The sequence below is a fragment of the Gadus macrocephalus genome, chromosome 1, assembly GCF_031168955.1.
Source record: "Gadus macrocephalus chromosome 1, ASM3116895v1".
NCBI classification, from domain to species: Eukaryota; Metazoa; Chordata; class Actinopteri; order Gadiformes; family Gadidae; genus Gadus; species Gadus macrocephalus.
In genome coordinates, this window is record NC_082382.1 from 17,449,237 (window position 1) to 17,467,295 (window position 18,059).

General features: G+C 44.5%; 3 protein-coding genes across 4 annotated transcripts in view; 1 reads left to right on the forward strand and 2 right to left on the reverse strand.

Moving 5' to 3' along the window:
* elapor1 (endosome-lysosome associated apoptosis and autophagy regulator 1) lies at positions 1–15,119 on the reverse strand. 2 transcript variants are annotated; one of them, XM_060050751.1, is made up of 22 exons: positions 14,992–15,119; positions 10,641–10,761; positions 10,099–10,276; positions 9,349–9,496; positions 9,169–9,249; positions 8,976–9,081; positions 8,638–8,787; positions 8,221–8,309; positions 7,573–7,750; positions 7,136–7,267; positions 6,910–7,000; positions 6,489–6,594; positions 6,241–6,378; positions 4,322–4,579; positions 3,807–3,983; positions 3,302–3,452; positions 2,861–2,954; positions 2,645–2,746; positions 2,252–2,378; positions 1,986–2,164; positions 1,215–1,380; positions 1–662 (listed from the first exon to the last, which is right to left on the reverse strand). In XM_060050751.1, exons 2-22 carry the CDS (start codon positions 10,726–10,728, stop codon positions 576–578), a joined length of 2,826 nt encoding a protein of 941 aa, XP_059906734.1. In that variant the 5' UTR covers positions 10,729–10,761; positions 14,992–15,119; the 3' UTR covers positions 1–575. The 2 variants fall into 2 exon arrangements, with proteins under 2 accessions (XP_059906734.1, XP_059906727.1); XM_060050744.1 differs by lacking the exon at positions 14,992–15,119 and adding an exon at positions 12,760–13,007.
* Positions 14,877–17,021, forward strand: cfap276 (cilia and flagella associated protein 276). The gene is made up of 5 exons (XM_060050773.1): positions 14,877–15,318; positions 15,500–15,616; positions 15,936–16,051; positions 16,151–16,269; positions 16,509–17,021. Exons 1-5 carry the CDS (start codon positions 15,238–15,240, stop codon positions 16,571–16,573), a joined length of 498 nt encoding a protein of 165 aa, XP_059906756.1. The 5' UTR covers positions 14,877–15,237; the 3' UTR covers positions 16,574–17,021.
* smc5 (structural maintenance of chromosomes 5) overlaps positions 16,340–18,059 on the reverse strand; it is a 14,039-nt gene continuing 12,319 nt past the window's right edge. Inside the window, exons 22-24 of the mRNA XM_060050733.1 lie at positions 17,535–17,714; positions 17,273–17,368; positions 16,340–17,019 (exon numbers count right to left, since the gene is read on the reverse strand). Of these exons, the coding sequence (XP_059906716.1) occupies positions 16,876–17,019; positions 17,273–17,368; positions 17,535–17,714 (420 nt within the window). The 3' untranslated portion in view covers positions 16,340–16,875. The remainder of the gene's footprint in view (positions 17,020–17,272; positions 17,369–17,534; positions 17,715–18,059) is intronic.

Sequence of the window (18,059 nt, forward strand, 5' to 3'; positions counted from 1 at the left end):
TTCAGTTTTTTATAAAAACAATTTTTATGGTTCATAAAATACAAATAATGGAAACTTAAAAAAAACGGTTACAACATTGTATCAAAGGCAGATAGGATGTCATAGCCGAATCTAAAACACTCTATATCACACATAGGACTACCGACATCTTCACAGTCGGCCTATAGGTGAACATTTCAAATATTAAATCATTAAACGTACAGTTCGAGACAATTGTCCAACATAAACGTGTAGCTTATGTGAGGTCTATAAAATCTTTAAAGTACATTATACCCCAATACAGATAGGTCTACTTTTGTATTGAAGATATTATGTTGGATATTACAGGTTTTGGCACATGTAACACTCTTTTGAAATAATACAAATTTCGTCAGGCAGAAAAACACAAAAAAACAATAAATAAAATAAAAATCCTACACTTTCTCAAGTATTGTGACATTGTTTTAGGTTATAGATCTCATCTTTGACCTTTTTGAGCCATCCCCTAGAGATGCAACTCTACCGTTTATTAGAAACCACCCACGCAAAGCCTGCTCAATGTGGTCTGAAGAACTGGTTCTGCTTGTTTCTCTTATTCAGCACTCATCCATGTCCTCTTCGTTTCTCAGCAGGCTCGATGCAGACGACTTCAATGGAACCGAATCAAATCCATCTGAAGTCCTCTGAACAAAAGAATCATACACACAAAATTTAAGTATCTTCCTGCTTGGTTATATATAGGCCTACCTGTGTGTGTACCTGGGGGGACATGTGTGTGTGTACGTATGGTGTGTGCATACGGTGTGTGTGTGTGTGTGTGTGTGTGTGTGTGTGTGTGTGTGTGTGTGTGTGTGTGTGTGTGTGTGTGTGTGTGTGTGTGTGTGTGTGTGTGTGTGTGTGATTGTGTATGATGTGTGTGCATACGGTGTGTGTGTGTGTGTGTGTGTGTGTGTGTGTGTGTGTGATTGTGTATGATGTGTGTGCATACGGTGTGTGTGTGTTTGTTTGTAGAGTGTGTATTGTGTGTGTATGATGAGAGTGTGTGTATGTGTGTGTGTGTGTGTGTGTGTGTGTGTGTGTGTGTGTGTGTGTGTGTGTGTGTGTGTGTGTGTGTGTGTGTGTGTGTGTGTGTGTGTAATGAGTGTGTGTGTACGATGTGTGTGTATGTCTGTTTGTATGCCGTGTGTGTTGGAACGTGTGCGTGCGTGTGTTTGGGGGGCGGGGCTGGGGCTGACCTCTCTGGAGTAACTCTTGGCCTTGTGGAAGAAGGACTTCTTGGTGAGGTAGATGAGGTCGTCCTCAGCGTCCTCCCCCTCCATGATGGCACAGCTGTCGGCCGCCGGGAGCTCACACTCCTCTTTGTCTCCAGCAGTCATCAGCTTGGAGTACTTGAACTCCAGCCTGGGGAGAGGCATAGTAACACAGTGTTAACCAGCTGGAGGAGACCTCAGTAAACAGGGCCAACCTGCTCTCTGGCCCTGTGTTGTGAGGATTTCTCCAGTCGGTAAAAGGTGTGTGTGTGGTGTCTCTCAGCAGCACACACAGCGTTTACCTACTGGAGGAGTATCACAGGGCCAACCTGCTCTCTGCCCTGCTGTAAAGAATGGCACTATGGCAAATGTAGTTAAGTCTTAAGGCTAAATGGCTTTCAGACTTCACGGGTTGGACTTTAAATGTTTAAATAGATTTGAGTTTGCACTTGGACTTTTGCACTTTCATATTGGTCCTGTTTTGTTTTTTTGGTCTTTCTTTCTTAGTCGATTTCTGATTACTTTTTTAGTGTTACATGTTGATGAGGGTATCTACAAGTCACTTCTCATGCAATAAGTAACTGGTTAAAGATAAGTGTATAGACCCCGAGTCGGCAGAAGGGGATAGAGAAAGATAAGAGAGAGAAAGAGAAAGAGAGAGTGAGAGAGAAAGTTAAAGAGAATGAGAGAGATAAAGAGCAAGAGAAAGAGAATGAGAGCTAGAGAAAGAGAGAGCGAGAGAGAGAGAGGTCTTACTTGCGCGCCCTCTTCCAGAAGTAACAGATCACCCCGATAAGCAGCAAAGCAGCCACTGTTCCCGTGGAAACACCAAACTTAAGCCAGAAATCCAGGCTCACGCAGGCATTGACTCGCTGTGCTGGCAGGGAAACCCCAGCGTAACACTGCAGGGGCTGCTGCCACACATAGGTCGTTCTCTACAACAACACACACACACATTATTATTTATAACTCCCATATTTTCTTAAGTGTATTGTACATATGATGAGGTTTTAGTTTCCTACCTGTATTCCTTGGACACATGCGCTGACGATCTCTCTGTAGTGGTCTGAGGTGCAGAGCGGACATGCAAACTGGCTACGCCACAAGAAGTGGAAGGAGCAGCCGTTGCACGTCCCCTCCGGACAGGCACTGTGGAAGGAAACAATTCAGGATAAAAATGTGTTGTCTTCCAGTAAAGAGGATGTAGTTCTCTAAATGAACCACAAGGGGCATTGTTTGTAATGGAAAATCATCACATTTTTATTTAGGCTATTGAAAAACCCTTTGGTAAATTCCACAATATCCTGCGAGCTTGAGGACACGAGATGGCATGCTGCAGAATCAGACATTTGCAATACGTCACGTTCTTTGTTAATTGAATGACTCCGATCCTGTGTGCAGGCGTTGTAACGTACCTGGGTAGAGAGATTTGGTGGCTGGCTGTCACAGTAGGATCACATCTCATTCTGATCGTGGTCGATCGGCCCTGTTTACAAGCCTGCGTTGTCTCACTGGCCCTACAGACACAATGAATCATTAATGTCAAATGCAATTTAGTTTTTTTTATGTCTTTGATTACTCTTGCATCGTCACAATAGAACAATAGACAAAATATGAATCAGCTGTGTAACCTGTAATAAAATATGACATCAGGCAGACCGATGTTCACAGGGAACATGTTTTCCAGAGAAGAAATGCGATCTAGGGAATTTTCTGTGGTCACTCCTGCACAAAGGAAAAGACACACATGTCATTACGTTATACATGTCGTCTGAATATGCATATTAGTACTACTACATATCATATTTAATCTTTAACATACTTCAGTACATTGCAATACTCATGTACAATATGCTATGCACTATATTAAATGTTTTCATTGCAGACTTCGACAGACATATAGACAGGCGAACAGATATTTAGACAGACAGACAGACAGACAGACAGACAGACAGACAGACAGACAGACAGACAGACAGACAGACAGACAGACAGACAGACAGACAGACAGACAGAGATTCATAGACAGATGTACTAGAAGAGGATAACATGAAGCAGCTCTCAGCCCTTACCCAGCAACATGTCGGCGATCACAAAGGGCTGGGAGGAGACCAGTCCCTGGCCCCTGGTGTCGGAGGGGACCACCATGGACTGGCAGGCATAGCCTCTCACCTCCCTCCGCTGCTCCGTCACGTTGTCCACACACACGGCCAGCTGTCTGTCCTGTGGGGAAAGGAGGACGAGGCCATTGGGGGTCAAACACTTCCATCGTTCATGCATAAACACCTGGTCAGAAAAGGTACAGGGATTCCCAAAGGTTCACATCCAAGTGTTGGTGTTTGGGTTTTGACAGTGGGCCCTGGAGGTTGGTAGTTTAGGCTGGGGTGGCTGTCTATGTGCTGGAAAATGGGGAATTGAACCCAGTGCCTTTTTGCTAAGAATTTAACTTCCTAGTTGTAAAAGAATAAGCTATGGACTCTACACCCCCATTTAATAGCCTTATCTGCTCGATAATGTCCTGTGTCTGAATATGAGTCAATAAGGATAAAAACGTCAATAATTTAAATTAATTCCCACCTCTTCCCCACACAGCCCGAGGTGGAAGTGCTGGAAGTATCGCAGGCCTCGGCTGGTGAAGCGGGGGCTGCTCCTGAAGCCTGTGAGGTTGGCCAGGGAGGAGAAGTTGTAGTGCAGGTGCTGGCCTGCTCCGCTGTTCACATGTAGGGTACAGTCGCTGACGCAGGCTGAGCGGGCCTGGAGGACAAAGTGGAGGAACAGACCTCGATTAGTTTGAGAGTCTGTGGCTCCAAGTGTTGAGCTGTAACCACGGATAAGGCATCATTCCTCTTTTTCGTGGCCGCATTGCTTCCATACTGATTCGTGCAGCTGCTAAACCTTCACTTCCCCTGGGGGATGAATAAAATTGGTTAGCTTAGGCTAAAGAAAATGCTATGTCAATTAAGAAAAAATTGTACCATAACAATCGGAAGGAAGATGATATAACCAAGGACAGCAGTGAATGGCAGTGATAAGAACTCCCCGTTCATCCTAGGGCCCCCAGCCCGTGCTCTACTGCGCTCCTCCCTCCTGACCTGGTTGGTGGAGGTGTTGGGTCCGCAGGGCACGCAGGCCTCCCTCCCCACCGTCTGCTGGGGCCTGATGATGGTGTTGGATGGGCAGCTCTCACACACGCCCGTGCCGTTGACCATGTAGTGTCCGGGCGGGCAGGGCACGCAGGCGGAGAGGTCCGACGACCCCGCCGCACACTGGCGACAACGGGAGGCCACGCCGTCGACGGCGTTGGTGACGAGGACGGAGTAGATCTTGGCCACGTCGCTCGTGTGGTTCCTCTGTTGACAGTAAAGGTAGATGGTTGGATGTAGACGCAACGCAAGGGGGTCTACGGACCCATTACGTCCTTGCGGACCCTCCTTGCGTCGGATGCAGAATCAAGTCAGGTTCACGACTGCGTCGAAGCGATTGCGGAGTCATTACGTTGAACGTGGAACCATAACGAAGCCTTTAGGCCAGTGGCTTTGCTTTTTGATCTAAGCTTTTCCAAATATGATAAATACATGAAAATTAATGAATATAATAGATACATGTAACAACCTTGCATGGTTGACTCTGCATGGTTGACTCCGTAATGTTTGTATTAGCCGATGTAAGTCGGTTAATACACACATTGACCGATGCAAGTCGGTTAGCGTCTGCTAAATGGCCTAATTGTAAATTGTAGTTGCTTCACATCATCGGTCGTGTCATTTTTCAGTGATGTGATGCCATGGTATAACTACTTCGGGAGCTCTTAGCATCAATAAATATATCAATAACAAGTGGCTTTCTTGGAATAGAACCTTTTCTTTTTTTACAAAAATAATCACCAAGCTGTAAATACCTGTTAAGCTCAAACTATTCAGTTCCCATTTGATAAGAATCTTGCGTGATACCGGACCCATTGTATACATTTACGATCTTTAAAAGTTTAACTTCTTTAAACATTTAACCACTTCCACTCGTACTCCAGCGCGGAACTAATCGTGAAAGACATAACTTATACTTATTCCATTCTATAAATTGTTTCTGAGAGATTTCTTCTTGTAGAAAAATATATCGTAATCAGGGAAGAATGTTACTTTAACATTCTGCTGATCGAGTAAAGAGGATGCAAGCCCCCATTGAGGTGACCATGTATTTTTTGTTAATATCAAATAACTCAGACAGATCTTTAGGTAAACTTACTCCCGGTTTCTTGATGTGGGAAGAGCAACAGTTGAAATTATATTTTCTTAGCACTTAATTCTTGGATGGGAGTGTAGTTAAATGTCCTAACCTGGGCTTTGTAAATGTTAAGAATATAACCTATACTTTTCCAGTATTTGTATTAGTAGAGGCAGGCCAGAACCTGGTTCCATGATTGGGAACAGTGCATCCTCTGCATACAAACTTTATACTTCATACTGTGGTTCTCCAATAGATATATCCTATCATTCTTCATTCTGTATGATTGGGCCAGAGGTGCGATGAATAAATTCAAGAAACTGGGGCTAGCGGGGAAACTTTGGTCGCAGCATCGTAGCAGAGTGTGGACTTAGGAAGGCTCCTATCAAACTCTATTCTTGCAGTGGGAGAGGAGTAAAATACCTTAATACAATGTATACAAGTACATTGATGACTAGACATACAAATCCCAATCGAACCAATTCATATGCTTTTTAGCATCTTAACTGAGAATAATAAAGCTACCTCTACTTATTAATCTGCTCTACAATATGTAAGACTCTTGTTATATTGTCCTCTGGGTTGAGATGGTGGCATAGTGTTCACAGTCTGTTTAAGAAACCGATAGGTCGACAACCTTTACAGTCCATCGTTTCCTTTCCTTCCTTGGGGATAACGGCTATGAAGGCCTCCTTCCAGCAGGGGGAGGGAGGGGTAGCCCATTAATATTCAACGTTTCAAAAGAGCCTGAGTACATTACTATCAGGATGAAGATGTGTGTGGGACTGACCGTGCCATGCGACTGCATGCGTCGGAAGGCCCAGGTGAAGCTGGTGGTGATGTTGTCCTGGACCACGTAGGAGTAGGACTGCTTGCCCGTGGTGCCGTGCCACTTCTCCACAATGTGCTGATTCATCTTGCTGTACCCCTGAACGCGAGACCCACCAATACCACGTTAAACACATTCAACTTGCAGATGACAATAATATTCCTGACGTTATGTATCACATGACATGTAGGTGTTAGTGTCGTCCTCACCGCCAGGAAGTCCAGCATGCAGTCGGCGGTGCACGTTGTCTCGAAGACGAAGGTGATCCGAGACAGCTCGGTCGCTTCCTCGTCTTTGGCAGAGGATGGAGGCAGCCTTTTGAGTAGATGTTATATAAGATTGTGTGAGCTGTCTCCTGCTACAAAAAGCCGACTAATGCACACCAGCTCGCATATGATCTAACCCTGTTTTTTTGTAAGTGTGCGTGATTTGATGCGTGCGTGTGTGTTTGTGTGCAGGCGCGTGTGCATGTGTGTGCGTTTGTGTGTTTGCGTACATGCATGCGTGCGTGCGTGCGTGCGTGCGTGCGTGCGTGCGTGCGTGCGTGCGTGCGTGCGTGCGTGCGTGCGTGCGTGCGTGCGTGCGTGCGTGCGTGCGTGCGTGTATGCATGGTTGTGTGCTGGCCCTAACCTGTATCCCGGGACACTGAGTGTCAGGACCAGAAAGTCTGAGTCCTGCTCTCCTGGCACGGTGTAGATGTAGTCTCCGGCCACCTCCCACCCTGACACAACCACACAACATCACATCCATTAAGAACCACAACGCTTCATCACCACACAACCATCGTAGCCCCTTCCTCTCAGCTGGCACTCGTAGCATGGGGCGTTGGGCTCTGATAGGTGGAAGCGCGTCTCACCTGTGCTCTCCTCCATGTTGAAGGTATATTCGTGGCGCAAGGCATAGCTCGCCATGTTGCTGGGCATGGTGTTCCACCATTTGTACTCAAAGCCGACCACAGGCTCCGTACCAGCGGGACATTTCGCACAATCTGGCGTCGCGTTGGGAATTGAGGCAGAGAGTAGGAAAGACACAAGAAGAAAGTTGAAAATATTCTTATGGCAATCGTACAATGGTACAATGGTTATTGATACAGATTCCAACTAGGACCTCAAATTGACAGAGCATTACACATCTGTATTGTATATTGCATTTTATTAAGTGCTTCAACTTAAAGTTATGAATTTACTGGTAACACTGGACATATTAAACCATATTAATCAACGTTATACACTGCGCCCATCGAAACACACGAGTGAAGGCTTCAGAGATGGCGGTCTCGAGGAGGTACCCTACCTGTTCCGTTGGAGTAGAAGTCATCGGAGCAGGGCTGGCAGGTGGAGGTGTTGGTGAGGAAGAAGCCCGGGTTACAGGGAGGGCAGGCGGTCAGCTGGCCAGAGGCGGGAAGAGTGACGGCTCCAGGGACAGACTCACTGCAGATCTTTGGCTCCATCCACTTGTACATAATCTGGGTCTGAACAGAGACGCGGGAGGAAATCACCAACCATTGTTTTTTTATTTGATTATAATCCCGAACCGTTGAACCCTTTTATTGTCGTTTCTATCCTGTAGTTTTGTTTGGACACCCACCTTTAACAGACACACACACACACACACATAAACACACAATCATATAAATGTTCAGAGTTATAATTGAAAGTGTTTTTCATTGAATATGTCATAAACTGACTTTTAAATTGAAACTTGTATTTAGCTCTTTGGTTCTAGCTCATGTTGCTGCATTGTACTTAATGTGGATGTCGCTTATTGCTTATTTTATTAGCAACTACTCCAATTTTGATGTATTCTTGCCAACCTCTCAACCTCTCTCAAGTCATTCAGTCTAACACTCAATGACTGAAAGTAAAGATAATGCAAATGTAATTCAAATTGTAATTTCCAACCCTCCTCCCCCAGACACATACAGGTCTTTGAGCTCAGTACCTGTCTGCTGTAGTCACACGGGGTGTGAGTGTAGAAGTAGTCACTGTTTGTACATGCAGGTCTCGCTTTGCAACTCCCCGAACCGGCCTCTGGGGAAACATTAGAACAGTCAGAGGAAACAGCCAGTGGGCATGCAGAAAGAACACATCTCATACATTAAGATCCGGGGATAAGACACGCACACACACACAGACACACACACTTTACAGGTGCATATTTGCATAGAGATAACCTGGCCTTTATGCGTACTCATGCAGGACAACGAGCTTGTGGTATAGTGAAGTATAGTATAGTATATTATAGTATACTACAGCTACTTTACTATAGAGTGAATGAATAGAATGAATATATGAATGAAGAATCTGAATTTCTGTAGTGATCAGTGGCGGGAATCAGGGAAGCTCACAACAAACGTACCGGCGTATGTGTCCGTTTCACACTGGTGGCACACGGTCGCACCCTTGTTGGAGTAGGAGTCTGCAGGGCAGGGGTTACAGTGTGCGGACCCTAGCTTAGCACTGTAGGTGCCCGGCTTGCAGAGGAAGCACTCTGATGTGTAGGCCACCCCTGGACCAGAAACAGGAACCAAGATGTAATTATTAACAGACAATGGGGGGGGGGAGGGGGAGGGGTTATGTATTGAGTGGCGGGAGCAAACAAAACAGACTTTTGGTATCATTGTTAGATACAGCAACAAGATAACCTCTCCATGAGTCAACATCCAATATATATATATATATCAGATGATAACTTACCTGAGATGGCGATGTTCTTCAACAGAACCGATTTGACAGAGGTTTCCTGCAGAGCGTAGGCTGTGGTTCTCCAGTACAGGACGTTGGTGCCTTGGTTTAGTTTAACCTTGATACAGAGAGAAGTAGAACAGATTGAAGAGCAGAAACAGACCATAGCCATGTAGGACAAGACGCTGTGGGTTCACAGGCTTACATTATACTGACTCCAGTCGGCGTCGGAAAGCTTCACAAACCGGCTCTCTGTGTCCGTGGACTGGCACTGGTCGTTCTGAACCTGCAAGACCCAGAGAGAGACGGCCAGAAATAAGTTAACAAACCCAACGACTTATAAACGTTGATAATGATACAGGGTTTGCATCTGTAGGATACTTACGAAGAACTCAAAGTAGATGTTGTTGTCGGGGTATAGATATTCAAAGGAGACGGTTCCGGCTTTCTTGAGGTTCACAGCAAAGGACAAGGTGGTGGTGCACTCATCTACGTTTGAGGCTATGTGATCCCCCATGGGAACCCACGAGGACCTGGGGGAAAGCACCACAAACTGTTTGGTACACGTCTGGAAACGGTCTCTACACACGTCTCTATATATGACACTGGGCAGGATGCTGTAGTATTGGCTATGATTCTGCAACCTTCATTATCAAAAGAGAAATCTTTGGTTCCTCTCCCACCAAATAAAATAAAGCTGGAACCACAAAACATATTTGACCCCTAAAAGGAAGATAACACAGAATATATAGTTGTATATATAGTTATACTATATATAAAGTAAGCAATAGCCTATAGTTTGATAATTTTTTGTGTGTCACAGTATAACCTCTAAAATAACATGTTACTCTTCAAAGAAAAAAGAAAAATAGCTATACATCTTTTTTGAGAGGGGTGGAAGAGACACATGGGGCTCCAGAGCCGCGGTTGGCTGATCTCTGGGCTGGGGGTTCTGCTTAACGATACTGGGATCCACCCCTGATGAGAGGCGACCTACCGGTCTGCATCCTTAAATGCTGCCAGATGACTTCAATCGGAAATCATCAATCTGTCTCAAATTCACTCTCCAAGTCGCTTTGGGTGTCTGCTAAATGGTTAAATATCTAATATGAAATTAATGTGGGGACGGACTCACTTGGAGCAGTTGGTCTGGGAGTCATCGTCGATGCTGACGCCGTGCGTGACGAAGCCTGCCGGCAGACTGTCCCACTCATCGAAGGCCACCCCCGTGCCCAGAGAGTAGCTCCCCCCCGCGCACTTCTGGCAGCTCTGGCTGCTCATCTCCAGGAACTCCCCGTCCATGCACGAGAAGGCTGCACCAAGGAAGAAGAGAATTAGAGGAAAAGGGCCCATTTGGAAAGATTGTAGAGACGTACAGGAATAAAGGACGTTTTTTCAAAGACGATTTCATGGATGAAGGGTCCTGAACATGTGTGTCTTCACTTCCCCTGTCTCACTCCCACTTCCACAGAGATAAGATGGAAGATCAAAAGAATGGATACTGCTCAAAACTAGTCCTGACTAATTCTGACTTATTATAAACAACAATTAAAGACCATGGCACCAAGTTTCAGTCTGCCAAATAACCTGCCAAAAGTCTGAGCATTTATTTTGGAAAAACAGAGCATTAGTCAGGCCTTGACCTCCTGGGTAATATAGTCAAGGGATGAAACTCACTGCAGTGGGTGCCTTTCACTGGATCAGGGAGTCCTGTACACGTATCGAGCTTGTTTGGGACAGCCACTCTCCACCTGGACTGGTGCATATCACACTCTGTGTACTCAAAGTGGTAGTCCGACTGGAAAAAGAACATTTAAATTCATTAAAATGTTAGTGTGTTACTGCAAACCAGCATGCAGACAATAAATCAACATAAGAAAAACAAAGAAGGCAACGGGGGGTCAAGTGATAAGAACCGAGAATGGAGTTTGAGTATTAAAAACCCATGTTCTGCAAATGCATGTGTGATGATCAATAATGTGTTTTACAGTTTGCTGTACACCCCAGCAACCTCTTTCCCAAATAAAGTTGGGAGACAATATTTACCCAAGAAAGCCGCCTCACCAGTTGTCCCGATAAGTTCTTCTTCTATTCTCTAATCAAGGAATCACATCTGTTCTACCTAAATCCCTCCAGGGTTTACTGAATGAGTCAGGGGGAGATGTTGTTTGTGAACCAGTCCTTTGGTCAACATGTCACCTCAGAGTTATTGTAGAAACGCGGCCGTTCCACGGAGAGACAACAAACACTACAACGCCGCTTTGAGACACAGTAACAGTGGCTCATTAACAAACAACACCCCACCCAAAACCCAATTATGCTGATCGTTTTTATTTTACTGTATGAATCCTTTATGATTGCAGAGTAGGCGGATGGATTGAGCTAAGATGTTGTCACTGACAGCCTGGCATTACCTTGCTGTTGGTATTAAAGCCATACCCCAAGGCCAGTTCAAACCACGTGGGATGAACAGTTTAATAGTTGACTAAAATGCATCAGCAGATTGGCAGCTCTGTGTTCCTGATCAGTGCTGCTTCATTAGCATGGGCCCACGGTATCTCCTTACCCGAGGGGTCCACGTCCCAGGGGCCAGCGATCAATATGAATAGAAAACAGGAATAAGAATAGGAATATGCGCTCACAGCCCAACCGCTTGCTATTAACAAACATGAGGAAACCAGGGTAACGGGACATTGGGATCAGCTTATGGTCAAGTAAGTTCTGGTGGCAGAAAACCCATTTACCTGGGGGAGCAGCTGCTGCCCGCTATGCTTGCTGACATTTCACTTCTAAGCTCACTCACCTTGAAATGCAGGCGGTAGAGTTGCCATAGAGTGCCTTTTGCGTCATTACCATGCAGATAAGCCTCGACACAGTATCTGTCTGCCATAAACGTTCTGCCATAACAAAGTCTACTACTTTATCAAATACAGCCGTTATAATGCAAATATTTAGAAGGAGGTTACCAGATAAGTACTGCATTGTACCTTAGGTGTTACAACTAGGAGTTACAAGTCTGGTAGAAAACAGTATAGTACCATATTTGGTTGACACAATGATTTTAAAACAATGTTTGTGAATCCATATAGTGGCTTGACCTCAACGTCAAAATGATTCCTCACGACTATACTTATTTTCAAAGTATGGATGAAACCGTCCAGTGACCCACTTCACCAAACCAAGCAGTCATGATAGTCAGTAGATTGCAGAACACAAACATATGTTCATTTCCCACATGTGTCACCTATTATGTAGAATTTTAAACAAGCCCCTTTCAGCCAAATAACTATATTTCAGGAACCCTTTTAGAAAATGACATATATTCTAGGTAAAATATAATAAGAAACCTTAAAGTAAAACATTAAAGCAAGGATATTTAAGACACAGCTGTGTCTTAGTTTTTTTTTTGGCCTACTTCAAACAGAAAATGTGTGCATGTGTATGTGGGCTAAGGCCATGGTATTTCAGAGGGTTTTTACATGCTGTAATACGACAAAACAGAATATTAAATTCAAACTTTAATATCCCTACAGTAATAGGCTCATTCTTGCTCATTCTCACATATTACATCTGATATTGTTCAATTTGAGTTCCAACATAGGCCTAAAACCAAGACTTACCTATTGTGCTAAGTTGCAGTCAATTGCCTTTGAAAATTTAATGAGAACACATTACAAAAAAGGGTCTTTCTCTCACACATGCTATATGACCGTTTTACAGTTGTGTGCCTTGTTCATGCAGAACAATATTAAACAAATGCAAAACATGGAGAAAGTTATTATTGTTATCATCTTACCTCTTTACATAAAGGCAATTCTGCATTGATATGAGCAAATAAATGCCAGATAAAAAAATAACCGAAATGCGCTATGTCCATGGTTGCTGTTCCCAGGTCGTCCCGGTCCCTCTGTAGTTATGACGCGACACGAGCCATGACAGAGGAGCCACAGGTAGGCGCAGCTCTTTGAAAGCAGGTAAACACAGGCTCCTTTCTGATTGGTTGCCTGGCAGCCAATCATCTTTAACTAGCGTTTTGTGGCGAATAATAAAAAAATGTATTTACAATGAATGTAGGTATAATAACAAATGTTTTGGTATCTTTAATAAGATGCATTGTATTTGTATTTCTCTCATTATAACTTATTATTTATTTATTTGATAGCATACATATTTTATGTAGTTTGCTTCGATTTGGCAATGGAAGTTTTCTAAGTGAATAGGGGTAAATATGGGTAAAACGTAAGACTCAACATTTGTAAAACTGAATGACATGGGAAGATCATAATAAGGCGTATCAGGTCTGGCAAGTTTCACAAAAAGTTTGGAGTGAGATGACGTATGGTTGTATGTATGGTATGTTACTTCCTGAAACTCAATGGAAACAAGACCGAGGCTCATCGGCTCCAAATCCACCCTCACCAAATCACAACACACCCCAGCTCCACTCATAATCATCGATGGATTCCCAGCAGCACCCTTCTCCTCCAAAGTCAAGAGCCTCGGCGTCATCCTGGACAACACCCTCTCATTCGCACCCCATATTCACAACATCACCCGGACTGCATTCTTCCACCTCCGCAACATCGTCAGACTCCGCCCATCACTGACCCCATCCAGCACTGAAATCCTAGTTCACTCATTTGTCACATCACGCATAGACTACTGCAACGCCCTACTCACCGGACTCCCCACCAAACTCATCAACAGACTGCAGATCATTCAGAACTCAGCCGCCCGGATCATCACCGGCACCAAATCATCTGACCACATCACCCCTGCCCTGTCCTCATCCAACTTCACTGGCTCCCAGTACACTACCGCATCCAATACTTACCCTACTGCTCACCTACAAAGCTCTCCACAACCTAGTCCCCATTTACCTCTGCGACCTCCTCCAAGAATACACTCCCTCCCGCTCCCTCCGCTCAACCTCTGCTGGACATCACGACTCATAACAATGGGTGCCCGGTCATTCAGCTGTTCAGCACCCAGGCTCTGGAACTCCCTCCCCCCACACATAAAACAGTCAGACACCATTACAACCTTCAAGTCACAACTCAAAACTCACCTGTTCAAACTCGCACACGTCTAACCGATCACTGTCTTGATTGTTTGTTTTGTCTTGTTTTTGTTTTATTCATTTATTATTATTATTTTTCCACAATGTCTTGTTTTTAAACGATTTATGATAACTTTATGCTCTGTTAGGTGACCTTGGGTGTCTTGAAAGGCGCCCTTTAAATTAAATGTATATATGTATTATTATGGGGGCGGAGCGACCGAACATTTTGCAAAACGCGGCGACCCGTCAAGAAAGAACCTACACAATAATTAGAAAAATTGTGTGTGTGTGTGTGTGTGTGTGTGTGTGTGTGTGTGTGTGTGTGTGTGTGTGTGTGTGTGTGTGTGTGTGTGTGTGTGTGTGTGTGTGTGTGTGTGTGTGTGTGTGTGTGTGTGTGTGTGTGTGTGTGTGTGTGTGTTCCTATTGGCGGCTGCTCCACTAAAAGTAAGCGTTCTCCTTTTTCCAATGTTTTCTTCACTGTCAACTTGCTGTATTTTATGACAATGAAAAGCAATTGACGTTGACCGCGTTAAATTGCTTCTGTCCAAAACTATTGTCGACGGATCGTAGAGCTAGGACAGCCCAGAGCCATAGAGAGAGAATAGTATCATTATATATGGTGGTGGTTAGTGAGGTCCCCCCTTCACTTTAGGCGTCTTTGAGTGTTATTAATTATTATTATTATTCATGTTTAACCTCTGTTTTCCTTTTATTCCTAGTCTGTTTTACATAGTTTTGAACGATGACTATATGCTCTGTAAGGTGACCTTGGGTGTCTTGAAAGGCGCCTCTAAATTAAATGTATTATTATTATTATTATATAATTTTTTCTATGACAAAGCCAGTGCTTGGTTCACTCTGCTCTGTCTCGGTCAAGGTCACATTTAGAGGAGCTCTGCAAGCTTTGAACCTTGGGAGCGCACCGTTTCATTATATACGAGGAAAAGTTTCATGTATGCCTAATACCTAAATAGAGCGTCATTTGGGTGAGAAAGAGGAGCAGTGTCGTGAGAGCGCGTGAAGAGGGTCATTCCAGCTCCGGGCTCATTTTTACAGCGCAGCGTTGTGAGGATTTTGAGAACGGCCTCAGTAGGTTATTTGCGTTCAGTGGTTGCTTAGAGACCAGGCTGTAAACACCGTAGCTTGTGACCCAGTAAAACAAATCCAAGAGGCAAGTCTCTCTAGGCCTGCTTGGTCATTCCCTGTCACGAGATGAACACATCAAGCCGAGACCCCTTTCCATTTCCTCAGCCAGAAAACGATAACACCTTCAAGGGGACCAAGCCATTACAGGTAGGGGGATTTTTATTGAGTCTGGTCGAGCCTGGGGTCACCTCTGTTGTGCCTGGGAATGCGGCGCTAACTTAAGACATTAGTTATCAGGACATTGCAAATACGTTTAGTTTCATGCATGTTTGTACCATGTTAAGATACCACCCACTTAAACAAAGCGCCGTGTGGTTTGCCTGTACAGAGAGAGATCTCTGATAAACCAACTCATCTGGCCCAGTACGAAGAGCCGTGGAGCCGCCTCTACGTCACTGCGACGTCATCGAGCAGCAGCAGGACCGTGACACACCACGGCCGAAAGGTTTACATTTCACTGCGTTTGACTAGAGTGTAGGCTAGGGAAGCGTAATTCTTTCACTTGAGAAAATATATTCTGCGTTAAATCACTGACACAATTCATTATGAGTCAGGTTAGTTTTTCTGTGAATTGATTAGATTGCCCGGCGACGGAGTCAACAAAAATTTCAACCGATTTCCATGACACTGCTCAATCTTGGCATTGCAGTGCATTATGTAACCGATACGCTATGCAGACCTTAATCACTGACTACATTGAAATATAACCCAGCACCTAACCCCCTAAGCACATCTGATCGGATTCTTCCTCCACTTCTCTCCAGGTTCCCCACGACAGCCTCGACTTCCACCTGAAGTCCCTCTATGACCACCACGAAGACTTCCTCCGCACCAGGAACCAGACCTTGTACCAGCCGGAGACCGTCTCAGGCGACATTAGGTGGCCAACAGGAATATGCTAATTACATCCATCCATGACTGTATTACCTCCCCAAATGAAAATCACTTCGATACGCTCATATTTAATGTAAACCAACAGGAGGACACTAAAAGAACGTGAAAAGCAAGAAATCCAGCAAAAGAATCTTAAAAACAACAGCATCAGGGTGTGGATAACCCCCCAGAAGTGCTCCATTTACAGCATCAAAGGAACCATAGGTGAGATGATATACATGGTCAAACTCATCTACAGCTGGTGAACTCCAGTGGTAATGAATTAACAATATGATTATGAACAAAACTGTTTATTAACAAACAAAAGTGCAGATCATCAGAGCAAACCAAAGGAACAATGAAATGAAATAAATTAGTCAACTAGGCTGTTCCATACCTGAAAAACACATGGGTGCCATGTTAATCCTTTCCTTTATTACAACAATATTTTTCCCCTCCCCAAGAGTCCCACCATAACGCAAACAGGGGGTACTCGAGGAAACACGACGGGGGCTTCTACTCCACCTGAAGGCCCCTCCCACGCTGTAAAACTACAACCATGGGGAGGTGGATAGTGGAGGAGGCAAAATAAATTCCTTCTCAAGATGCCATGTTTGTAACGCTCGTTATTAACCTCAGACACCACTGGAACGAGGTGTTGTTTAGAATGAAACCAAAAGACGATTACTGTCCATCAAATGTACACAGAATTGTAAACTCGTCAGTCAATAATAACAGAAAAGGCTTAAATAAATAACTTCTAATAGGAACGTGGGTCCACTGCATACATTTTCATGCATACGTTTTCCTGGAATACAAAGTTTCAAGTATTTATTCTGGTTTGGTGCGATTCTTCCTCCGGGCGATGCGTCTAAGGAAGGCCTTCTCGTCCCAATCCCCCGGAGACAGCATCTGAGGTCCGTTATGGATGCAGAGCACAGTCATCTCCTCGGCATACTGGAGGTCTTGGAGGAGCTGAGGGAACACAGCGAGCACATGTGTTGGACATGGTAGGTAGGGAAAAGGCATCCCAGGTAACGATAACCCCAGGTCAGAACTAAAGTCAACGGCAGGTATATTTAGTCGGAAATGCCACATAAAAGTAATCAAAGCAAGAGGATTTGGTTTAAAAACACAACAATGATGGGACTACCTATCGGGTTCTATGGTAATGAATATTTTATGATTGTGTCGCCGCCGATACTTGTCCATCAGAGGCCGCACTCACCTTTGGAGTTATGAAAAAGTACTGTGAGGTGGTCTCCTTGCACGCCGTGCGGACCACGATATTAAAGACCCTCCGCTCGTTGATGGGGTCCATTCCCTGTGGAGGACATTAAGCAAGGAAAATAAAGAAACAAGCTCTTCAAGATGAAGACGATTGCATAAGGATATGCGATGGTGTTTAAGTCTGTACATACAGTCAACACTGGCCCGTATTCAACACTAAAACCTGAACATTGACAATGTGAAGGGCGAGTGACCCAGACCTGGTTGATCTCGTCCACCACCCTGAAGGGGCAGCGGTTGAGCTCCTGCAGGGCCATGAGGTAGAGCATGGTGGAGACGCTGCGCTCCCCCCCGCTCTGGTGGTGCGCCGTCAGCTCATGCAGCTCTGTGCTGTTGTGGAACTTCACCCGGATGCGGATCCCATACTTATCGTACTCTTCCTATACACACACACACAAACAAATATATAGATTTAGTATATACTACACGTGAACCTCCTACGATTGCGCAATTTGATTGGTTTGCAGTCTCGGGACATTGGGCAATATCCCGAGATTGAGGTCTCAAACTCGGGATATTTGGGAGCATGCGTGAAGGTGGTCTCGTCATGCTAATTGAAACAAATAAATCCCGGCAAATAAATCTTGTTTATTTTTGGAGTGTTCACGTGTAGTATATTCTTGCCTGGCTAGTCCCCATTATTCACTACGCTGTCGGCGAATAGTTGTTAAATATATACATAGAATCATTTTGTGAATTAATTCACATTCAATTCCCAAGGTATA